The sequence below is a fragment of the Scylla paramamosain genome, chromosome 26, assembly GCF_035594125.1.
Source record: "Scylla paramamosain isolate STU-SP2022 chromosome 26, ASM3559412v1, whole genome shotgun sequence".
In the NCBI taxonomy this organism is placed as follows: Eukaryota; Metazoa; Arthropoda; class Malacostraca; order Decapoda; family Portunidae; genus Scylla; species Scylla paramamosain.
In genome coordinates, this window is record NC_087176.1 from 20,675,409 (window position 1) to 20,686,590 (window position 11,182).

General features: G+C 49.2%; 1 protein-coding gene and 1 long non-coding RNA gene across 2 annotated transcripts in view; both read right to left on the bottom strand.

Moving 5' to 3' along the window:
- Window positions 1-7: 7 nt before the first annotated feature.
- LOC135113805 (uncharacterized) lies at window positions 8-6,392 on the bottom strand. Its single transcript, XM_064029425.1, has 2 exons — window positions 4,056-6,392; window positions 8-630 (listed from the first exon to the last, which is right to left on the bottom strand). The coding sequence occupies exons 1-2, from the start codon at window positions 4,656-4,658 to the stop codon at window positions 598-600; spliced, it is 636 nt and encodes a 211-aa protein (XP_063885495.1). The 5' UTR covers window positions 4,659-6,392; the 3' UTR covers window positions 8-597.
- A 1,219-nt stretch (window positions 6,393-7,611) lies between these two features.
- The window catches only part of LOC135113809 (uncharacterized), an 80,475-nt gene continuing 76,904 nt past the window's right edge, over window positions 7,612-11,182 (bottom strand). The window contains exon 6 of the long non-coding RNA XR_010275054.1: window positions 7,612-8,292. This is a non-coding gene — a long non-coding RNA (uncharacterized LOC135113809). The remainder of the gene's footprint in view (window positions 8,293-11,182) is intronic.

Here is an 11,182-nt window from a genome sequence, read left to right on the forward strand (position 1 = left end):
GCGGCAGAGCGTACAGTGGTGCCGGGAGGGCCAACATATCGTACCGTATGCGATAGATATAACAGCTATATCCTACATCTCCCCCCCAGTTAAACATATGGTAAATAGCATATGGGCTTAACGGAAATACATAATGGATTATAGAATAAACACAGCCGAAAGAAGGATATACATGAGGCAACATAAGTTGGCATGCTTCCACCTGAGAAACATAAGATTCCTTAATAACATTGCATAAATAAAACAGGTTGTACAAGGGATTATACCAATAATTACAATTAAGGTGGAGAGGACTCGTAGTCGGCTAACCACTGGGGATGACGAGAAGTCCTCCGTGGGCGTGATGGGGTTGACTGCCGGGGCTGTGGGGTGGGGCTGGTTGCGGGTGTGGGTCCCGCGTGAGACGGTGCGGAGCTGGCGAGGGTTGCCCCCCGTTTCACCCTCAGGTGCCGACGGTTGCGGAGCGACAGACGGCCACTACCATCCAACCTGACGGTATATTGGCGGTGTGGGAGTGCCTCAGCTACCACTCCACTCCTGTCCCATACCTTAGTCATCTGGTTCTGCACCCACACTCTAGAGCCCGGGGAAAGGGGTTCAAGGGTTCTGACTGGCCCCTGGCGTTCCACCCTCTCGTCCCCAGACCGGACCATGGCTAACTCCCTACGTCGGAGGGCCCGTCGCCAGTGCTGGTCCACCTTGTAGTTACACCGGGCTGTGGGGACGCCGTCTCTGAGGTGGCGGCCCGTGGCGAGCTGAGCGGGTGAGCTGTCAGCCCCTCGCAGGGGCGTGTTGTGGTACTGTAGGAGAGCGGCCGACAGCTTGTCCGTGTCGAGGCTGCCGGTGGGGCCAATGTTAAGTCGTAGCATCCTCTTGGCGGACTTGACTGCCGCCTCGGCTCGGCCATTGGACTGGGGGTAGTGGGCTGACGAGACACGCACTCTAACCCCCCAGCGCCTGAAGAAGTCTTGCATCTCCTCACTTACGAGGTTGGTGCCGCCGTCCGTAGACACCTCCTCTGGTGCCCCCCAGCGAGCGAAGAAGCGGCGGAAGTGAGCCATGAGTTTACTGGAGGAGGCACTACTGGGGAGGTGGCCGATCTCCAGCCATCCTGTGAGCCTGTCGGCGTACACTAAGTAGGTGTTGCCCTCGAGCTGGAACAGGTCCGTCACTGTGCACTGGAAGGGATACTCTGGTGGCGGGGTGATGACTAGGGGCTCTGGTGACTGGGAGGGGGCGTGGGCGTTGCAGGCTGAGCATGTCGACCGCAGGTGCTGAAGGTCCCCGTCCATACCGGGCCAGTAAACCGACTGGCGGGCCCTGCGGAGCATGGAGTCAAGCCCCTGATGACCCGCGTGGAGGTGAGTGGCCACCTGCTGGCGTAGGGGCTCGGGAATCACCAGCCTAACGGACCCCTGGTCGAAGGTGTACGTGACCAGTCCCTGAGACACTGACAGTCTGTCTCTGACCCCGTAAAACTGGCGGAGGCAAGCCACTTCTCGGGACCTCTGCGGGCTCCAGTCACCCGTCAGGACCTTGGCCACCAGCAGCTGGTATCCTGGGTCGTCTGCGGCAGCGCTAGTGACTGATGCCTCATCCAGTGTGATGCAGCCGTTGTCGGTAAGGGCGGCCGTGGTAGCCGCCGCTGTAGCCACTTCCAAATCCACGGCGAGGTTCTCGTCGCAGCTGTCTGGTGAAGTGCGGAGGGCAGGGTAACGGGACAGGAAGTCTGCAGCACAGTTGCGCTTCCCTGATAGATACTTGACGGCGAACCTATACTGCAGCGTCTTCTCCTTCAGCGCGAAGAGCCTGGGGTTAACGATGTCCTTCAGTGCCCTGTCCCCCCGGAGCCTCACTAGGGGGCGGTGGTCGGTGACCAGCACCAGGTTTGGGCACCCCAGCAGGAACAGGCGTGCCTTCCGCAGGCACCATACCACCGCAAGGGCTTCCCCCTCAACTGAGGCGTACCCAGCCTCGGCCGCTGACAGGTGCCGGCTGCCGCAGAGCGCAAGACGCCACCCGCTCCTACAGCAGAAGGGAGCCTCCGCCGTCCCGCACCCGCAGTGCTGCTGGAGGACCACGAAACCGATACCCTCCTTGCTGAAGTCGGTCATGGCAATAGTGGGCCTGGAGCGGTCGTAGAATGCCAGCCCGTCCTTGGCCAGCTGGCAGACCGTCTCCTTAGCTTGCTGGAATTTTTCCTGTAGGTGTTCGTCCCAGTACACTCGTTTACCCTGCGGTCTCTTCAGTAGGTCTCTGAACGGCTCCATGATGGGGGCAGTGGCGATGAAGGGAGCCAGCTGGTTCACGAACCCGAACCACGACCTGATGTCGGTCAGGGTGGGCTTGGCTGGCATGCTGAAGTCCCGCACTGATGCCAGACGCTCGTCGGTGGGTTTGTAGGACTCCCAGCCCACATGAAAGCCCACGAATTCCACTTCCCTCCGGCCAAACCGGAACTTCTCGGGCTTCAACGTAATGCCCTGCCTGGCACACGCCTCCAGCAGCTCGTAGGCGTGCCAGAATGCCCCCTCCACGGACTCGTCGTGTAGGAGGGTGTCGTCGATGCACTTAAACTTGCGTTGGATGTCCACTAGGGCGTCGTCGAAGCGCTTGGTGTAGGCGTCAGGGGCCGCGCAGTGGCCCATGGGGGTCCGCCGGTACCTGTACCGCCCCCAGGGTGTGATGAAGGTGGTGAGTTTCCGGCTTTCCTCTTCCAGTTCCACCTGATGGAAACCCCAGTGGGCGTCGGCGACGGTCTTGAACGTGTGGGCAGGGATGGCCGCCACCATGTCGAAAGGGGTGGGCGTGTGGTGCGTCTCCCGGAGGCAGACGGCGTTAAGCTTCTGATAGTCGACCGTGCGTCGCGGCTGGCCCGACTTCTTTGCCACGACGACCATCCTGGCACACCACCTTGTCGCCTCCCCGGCTGGGACCGGCTCGATGACTCCCATGCGTACGTCCTCGTCCAGCTGTTTCTTTACTTCCGCCTCCCAATGACGTGATACGGGGGCCGGGGTGTGGCAGGTGTGAGGTACGGCGTCGGGGAGCAGGTGGATACGGTGTGGCTCACCTGCCATGACAGGGAGTGGGCAGCGGCCTACGTTGAAGGTTGATGATGAGAAATGGCGAAGGAGCCACTCCTCCAGGCGGCCCACGTTCTCCTCCAGGGGTGGCAGGGGGATGGCCGCGGGTCTTGTCGGCGCCTCCGTCAGGCCAGGCTGGCGAGCGGGCGGCGCCTGGGATGCGCCCGCCGCAACCTGTGTGTGACGGGGAAAGTCCCGGGGCACGAGTCCAAGCTCCATGCACGTACTGAGTGAGAGGAAGAGGTGACGTGCAGAGTCCACAAAGCAAATCTCCTGGGTGGACGAGCGGCCCCCGTGGGATATGGTGCACACTGCAGAGCCCAGCAGCTGGAGGGGCATGTTGGCGATGTCTCTCAGGCCAGCCCGACGCTTCAACTGTGTAGGCCGTAAAGAGAGGGAGGTGAGAAGCCCCCTGCCGCCCACACACACCTGGGCCCCTGTGTCGGCCACGGCCATCACCTCGCACGTTGCACGCCCCCCACTGGTGACGGAGACGTGGAGCGTCGGGTGGGGGCACGGAGCGGTGCCAGCCACCAGCACGGCCCCAGACGTCAGCTGGGGGACCGAGACAGCCGCCTCCAAGCCTGGGGTCGTTGATCTCCTCCCGCCGCTGCGACACATTTTCTCGACATGTCCGGGTTTCCCACATTTGTAGCAGTTCAGCGACCTGGCGGGGCAGTGTACTCTCCCAGGGGCGTGAGTACCTCCACAGTTGCCACAAGGCTTCTCGACGGGGGTGTGGGGGCGGTTGGCGGGTGGGCGCGTGCGCACCGAGGCTGGCGCGGGGTGGCGGTGTGCTCCAGCTACCACCTCCTGTGCCACGTCTGGCAACGGCGCGTCAAGCTCAGCCCCCGCCACTTCCCGCGTAAAACTCCCGCCAAAGTTGGCGTCCCTGGCAGCGGATTCAAATGTAAGGCAGAATGTTCGTAGCTTATCAACACTGGTAAACTGTTTACACAACAGGAATACCTCTCTCTTCATCACCGGATCGCTTAGGCCGCCCATCAACTTCCGCAGCAGCATGTATTCCGCCAAATCATCACCACACGAAGGGCACTGAAACCCGCAGTCGGCGGCAGTCTGGGAACACTGCCTGAAGAAGTCCGAGACTGACTCACCGGGCGCCTGACGGCTACTGAAGAAGGTGCTCCACACGGCCGCCTGGTTGGTTCCCTTCAGTACCAGGTTCTCGATGGCGTCCAGTGCCTCGGTCGTCGACAGGGCCTCCCATTGCAGCATGGTGTACCTTGTGTCCAGCGTGCGTTGCAGGGCCGGTGTGCAGAGAAGGCGGATGTGTAGCACGGCCTCCGGCGCGCCCCATTGGTTCAGCCTAACCCAGCACTTGGCAGACCTCCTCCAGGAACGAAACGAGGCTGTGGACATCTCAGCCTCACACTTCTCCGGCGTGGCAGAGGTCGGGACTCTGGAGGCAGGCGACCGGCGTGCGAGGGCTTGTTGCATGGCCATCAGCGCCTGCTGCATCTCCAGTGTGGTGGCGAGATGGCTGCTGGGGACCCCAGGTGTCCTGGGAGCCCTTGACGTGGTTGTGTGGAAGCGGGGCCGGCCAGCCATGGTTACTCCAATCACTGCGCCATGTAGGGTGTAAGGAAGACGCAGTGCTTCCTTAAGACCTTTATTCCCTGGACTGCCTCGAGAGCGGCAGAGCGTACAGTGGTGCCGGGAGGGCCAACATATCGTACCGTATCCGATAGATATAACAGCTATATCCTACATCTATAGTAACTGTTCCTACATCTGGCACGCCACATTCTCTCCAGAAACTCTTTCACCGCCTCAATCATCCTTTCATTGGCCTCTCTACACAGTCCCAGCAACAACGCCATCCACTCCTTTCCTGAGTTCTCCAATCTTTCATTCCTATCGTGCCCTAACTCAGTCAGTATCACTTGCATCATCTCATTCCTGTCTCTGGCATACTTCACACACTCCAGCACCACATGTTCCACCGTCTCATCCTCTCCCATGTCACACATCTGGCACACTTTGCTGCGGGACTCAGACCACCTGTAACTCCTTGCATTCACATCCATACACTGTGCCCTCGCTCGGAAGAGAAGATCACCGCCCAGGCTTCCATCATACCACCTTTCATACCTCGGGGCCTCTTTCTCCTTGTACCATTCCAGGGTCTTCTTTCTTTCCATCTCATTCTTCCATTCATTCAGTCCCACACATTTCACTTCTTTGTCTATCTCATTCTTCCATTTTCTCACATCCCATTCGACTCCCACTCTGCCTCCTCTTGTTACCACCCATTCACGCTCATTTTGATTCCTCCCAGGCATTCTTATCGCCCACACAATTTGCAATCCATTCCTGTCTGTCATTCTCATGCATCTCTTCCTCCATTTGCTTCCACTTTCATTCCACAGGTACACCTTCCTTGCTATTCTTGCATCATCCATTCTCTCAAGCCTAATCTTGTACCTAAGTGTGGCTTTTGTCAGTCTTTCCCTAAAGGTGCTCCATCCCATATCACCTCTCAAGGCTTCAACTGCTGTGCACCTCGGTGCACTCAGTGCCATCCTTGCTACTCTATTCTGGCCCACTTCTAACTTATCAATTTCACTTTCATTCCATGCAATCACATCCATACCATACATTATACATGGCACAGCCACACTCTTCCACACTTCTCTCAACACATCATACTTACTTGCTATCATCCTTGCCGCGCTTCCCAATCGACCTACCCACTGGTTTAGCATACTTATCTTTTCATTCTTTGCCTTTGTATACCCACTAGGACTCATCCACATCCCTAAGTACTTGTATTCTTGCACCTGTCTCAACTCATTCTCTCCAAGTCTCCATACCACATTACTTTCATCCTCTGACCTATTCACAATCATTACTTTGCTTTTCTCACTGCTAAACCTTACTCCAAAGTCTTTACCATAGCCATCCACTACATCCAACAGACTTTGAAGCTCATCTGCCGATTCACTCATAACAACTACGTCATCTGCATAAAGAAGCACACATACTTTATCATTCCCCACACTTACCCCTACATTCACTCTTCTCATCCTGGCTGCTAGCTCCTCTGTATACAGGCTAAAAAGGGTTGGTGACAATATACCTCTCTCCAGTTTACAATCTTGAATCTTGATCTTTGTTTGGCGTCTTTTGGGAGTTTTTTGAAGCTTTTTTTTTTTTAATGTTTTTAATATACTTTTCGAATAGTGTTGATAGTAAAATGTGGGGAATTTAATGGGCTACCATGGTGTACTATTGGTTTTGTTTTTTTTGCTGGTAGTTATTTACATATTCAGAAAAATGTTGAAAGTATTAGGGTGTCTTAGAATTTGATATGCTATATATATATATATATATATATATATATATATATATATATATATATATATATATATATATATATATATATATATATATATATATATATATATATATAGGATCACCTGAAGATCCGCCACCCCAGCCGCACTCGGGGTGGCAGATCTTCAGGTGAGACAATCTGGGGTGGCGGATCTTCAGGTGATCCCATACTTTTAATGAAGTAAACTTTTTTCTGCATTTTTTTATATCCACTCAGTTTTTTAATGCGTTCATGTTGTTAGGTTAGGTTAGGTTAGGTTAGGTTAGGTTAGGTTAGGTTAGGTTAGGCTAACCTAACCTAACCTAACCTAACCAAGTGAGAGAGTCTGGGGTGGCGGATCTTCAGGTGAGACAATCTGGGGTGGCGGATCTTCAGGTGATCCCTGTGGGGTGGCGGATCTTCAGGTGATCATATATATATATATATATATATATATATATATATATATATATATATATATATATATATATATATATATATATATATATATATATATATATATATATATATATATATATATATATATATATATATATATATATATATATATATTTTGTTTTTTTGTTTTTTGTTTTGTTTTTCTCTTTATTAACTAACTTGTAATTGGTGATGGTGATAGTAAGAGATGAGGAATTTAATGGACTATCATGGTGTACTACTACATTTTGTTTTCGTCTGTTAGTTATTTAGATATTGTGAAAAATGTTGAAACTATTTAGGTGTCTCAAAATTAGAATTGCTATATATTTTTCAACTTTTATCCTTATTAACTAATTTGTAATTGGTGATGGCGATGGTCAGAGATGAACAATTTAACGGACTACCATGGTGCACTATTAGTTCTGCTTTTTGACTGATAGTCATTTAGATATTTAGAGAAACATTATAGAAAAGTTAAACAATTTTTTCTCCCTCCTCCTCCTCCTCCTCCTCCTCCTCTTCATCATCATCATCATGTTTCTCTTCTTCCTATTATAATTACTACTAATGTGTGTGTGTGTGTGTGTGTGTGTGTGTGTGTGTGTGTGTGTGTGTGTGTGTGTGTGTGATAATAATAATAATAATAATAATAATAATAATAATAATAATAATAATAAGAAGAAGAAGAAGAAGAAGAACAACAACAACAACAACAACAACAACAACAACAACAATAACAACCACAACAAGAACAAGAAGAAGAACAAGAACAAGAACAAGAATAAGATGATGGTGATGATGAAGACACACATATATAGAAGACATACTAAATCCTCCCTTAAAAGACATACGTTTTCTCTAATTACGTCACTTATTTAAGAAACATAAGGTCGAGCATCCTACAAATTTACTTACACGTAAAAATTATAAATATAGCTCTTTCTCTGACTTCTCTCACTTAAACATAATAATCAGTAGTATTAAACATCACAGAATAGTAAATTTAAATAGTATATACAAGTGAAACTATAAAAAAAACTCGTATAATAGCAATAAACAGGAATAATGAAGTACAGTCTAGTGTCCCTTAAAATATATACGTTTTCTCTAATTACGTCACGCCTTTAAGAAACAAAGTCGAGAATCTTTGCAATTACAGTTACAAAATGGACCATATTGACATTACACGCATAACTACTATTACTAATACTATTACTACAACTACTACTACTACTTACAGCCACTACTATCGCCGAAATAGTTGTACCACGTAACTTTCAGGTCTCCTTGTTCACCGATAGTCCAACACACTACAAGGGCGGCCTGATAGTCCAAGAAGTCACCACATACGTGTGACCATTCACTACTCCTGCTACTACTGCCATGCTGGTGGTGGTGGTGGTGGTGGTGGTGGTTGATGCAAATCTGATGGAGAATAAAGATAATAGTAGGTAATAGTAGCAGTAGTAGTAGTAGTAGTAGTAGTAGTAGTAGTAGTAGTAGTAGTAGTAGTAGTAGCAGCAGCGTTAATAGTAGTAGTAGTAGTAGTTTCAAGACACTTATTCATCAATTTTTGACTACTGCTTTGACCCTTTTATGGGACTGGCATTTCAGTGGGCATTTTTTTTTATTGAATTTTTGTTGCCCTTGGCCAGTGTCACTCCTACATAAAAAAAAAAAAAAGTAGTAGTAGTAGTAGTAGTAGTAGTTAGGTGTGGAGGAGGAGAGAGAGAGAGATAGAGAGAGAGAGAGAGAGAGAGAGAGGCAGACAAACAAGTGATTATCTCTTTTTCCGCTCTCTCTCTCTCTCTCTCTCTCTCTCTCTCTCTCTCTCTCTCTCTCTCTCTCTCTCTCTCTCTCCCCTTCCTCTCGCTTTATCTAGCTCTCTCTCTCTCTCTCTCTCTCTCTCTCTCTCTCTCTCTCTCTCTCTCTCTCTTCCACCCCTTCCTCTCGCTTTATCTCTCTCTCTCTTTCTCTCTCTCTCTCTCTGCTTCCAGAATAAAAAAATAAGACATGTTTTCCTTTGTTTAGTGTTGCCTGTGTTGTGCCCGAAAGTGGTGTTATAAATTTTTTGTACGCTGTACCTGTAACCATTCAGTGACCGCCCTGTGCGTGTGTTGCCGCGTCAGGAAAGGAGTGTTGCGTCTCTAGGTGAGTACTCCTCCTGCACAAACACACACACGCACCGCCAATGGCCACTCGTTTAGCAGTTAGGCTCTCTGTAAGTGCCACAGGAAGAGGCGTGCCTCACTCAAATTCAAGAAAGCGACGCTTAGAAAACACACTTGTACAGCGAGTGTTTGTGTGTGTGTGTGTGTGTGTGTGTGTGTGTGTACTGTGCAGTCTGCTGCTGGTCTCTGGAGACAGCCGGCCGTCCCCCTATGGAAAGAGCTCAGAGTTCTTTTTCGTGGATATGAGTATGTTCCTGCCTTCACCAACTCCTGTATTAAGTAGACACACACACACACACACACACTCTCTCTCTCTCTCTCTCTCTCTGTCTCTCTTGTTGTCATTATCTATCTACATTACTCTTTCTGGAAATACATGAACAAAAAATAATTCAATGAAAAGAATAATATATCACAAGACAGTGTCTGAGAGAGAGAGAGAGAGAGAGAGAGAGAGAGAGAGAGAGAGAGAGAGAGAGAGAGTCATACTACACTGTCTTCCTGTTATTGATGTTTCTTTTCTGTCAGCAATGATTCATACTCCCTCTCTTCTCTTCTCTTCTCTTCTCTTCTCTTCTCTTCTCTTCTCTTCTTTTCTCTTTTCTTCTCTTCTCTTCTCTTCTCTTCTCTTCCGTCCAATTGTTCCATTCTTCATGCTCTCTCAGAGAAACACTCCTACTACACCACGCATTATCATTATTGTCACCACCACCACTACCACCACCACCACCACTACCACCACCACCACCTACTACTACTACTACTACTACTACTACTACTACTACTACTGCTGCTGCTGCTGCTGCTGCTGCTGCTGCTGCTGCTGCTGCGCTGCTGCTACTACTACTACTACTACTACTACTACTACTACTACTACTACTACTACTACTACTACTGCTGCTGCTGCTGCTGCTGCTGCTGCTGCTGCTGCTGCTGCTGCTACTACTACTACTACTACTACTACTACTACTACTACTACTACTACTACTACTACTACTGGTACTGCAGGACACTCGTACTCACTCCCTCAAGGAAACACAACCCTTCTTCACCACACATTATCATTATTGCCACCACCCTCCACCACCACCATCACTGCTACCACTATTACTACTTCTACTGTTACTACTACGACTCCTACTACTACTACTACTACTACTACTACTACTACTACTACTACCACTACTACTACTACTACTACTACTACTACTACTACTACTACTACTACTACTACTGATACTGCAAGAGACTCGTACTCACTCAAGGAAACACAGCCCTTCTGCAACATACATCATTATTGCCACCACCCTCCACTACCACCACCACCACCACCACCACCATCACCACCACCACCACTACGACTACTACTGCCATCACCACCGCCACCAAATAATGATTTGATTCTACCTGCCACTACTTTCTACAACTATAATTTAAAAATGGTTCTTTAGCATATAATAGCAAAAGAAAGTTCAAGGTATTTATGTTTATGTATTTTCTTTGTTACTAGTTTGCTCTTTTATTATAAAAATATTGTCAAATTTACTGATTATTACTTCTATAATTATATTATAATTATAATTATATTATTTGTGTGTTGCCAGTCAGTGCTGAGTGAATCACCCGAACTTCATTGTCTTTCTGCCAGGGAGCTTCGGCTCGGCAGAATATGCCTTATGAATTTTCATATTTGTACTAAACCTTATAAAACCTTATAAAAACCTTAAACCACCATCGCCACCAACACCACCGCCACCACCGCTACCACTACCACCGCCACCACCACTATCACTGCCACCACTGCCACCACCACCACCACCACTACTACTACTACTACTACTACTACTTCTACTACTACTACTACTACCACTATTACTACTACTACTACTGGAGAAGACTTTCCGCAGACATACCCTCAGAAACAGGACTAAATGCATCCTCCTCCTCCTCCTCCTTCTTCTCCTCCTATTTTGACCCAAGCAAAAAGGAACGTCGAGAAGGGACATATACGCTCAAAGAGACGTATCACGTGGTAAGGCGAGAAAGGGAGACGAAGAGAGAGAGAGAGAGAGAGAGAGAGAGAGAGAGAGAGAGAGAGAGAGAGAGAGAGAGAGAGAGAGAGAGAGAGAGAGAGAGAGAGAGAA

Bases quoted from the DNA above. Each gene is read 5' to 3' on its own strand.
- LOC135113805 (XM_064029425.1), bottom strand. From the start codon at position 4,658: ATGGCTGGCCGGCCCCGCTTCCACACAACCACGTCAAGGGCTCCCAGG. The intron at 631-4,055 runs GTATTCCTGTTG...TGGGGACGAGAG, and splicing joins ATCCGGTGATGAAGAGAGAG to GGTGGAACGCCAGGGGCCAG.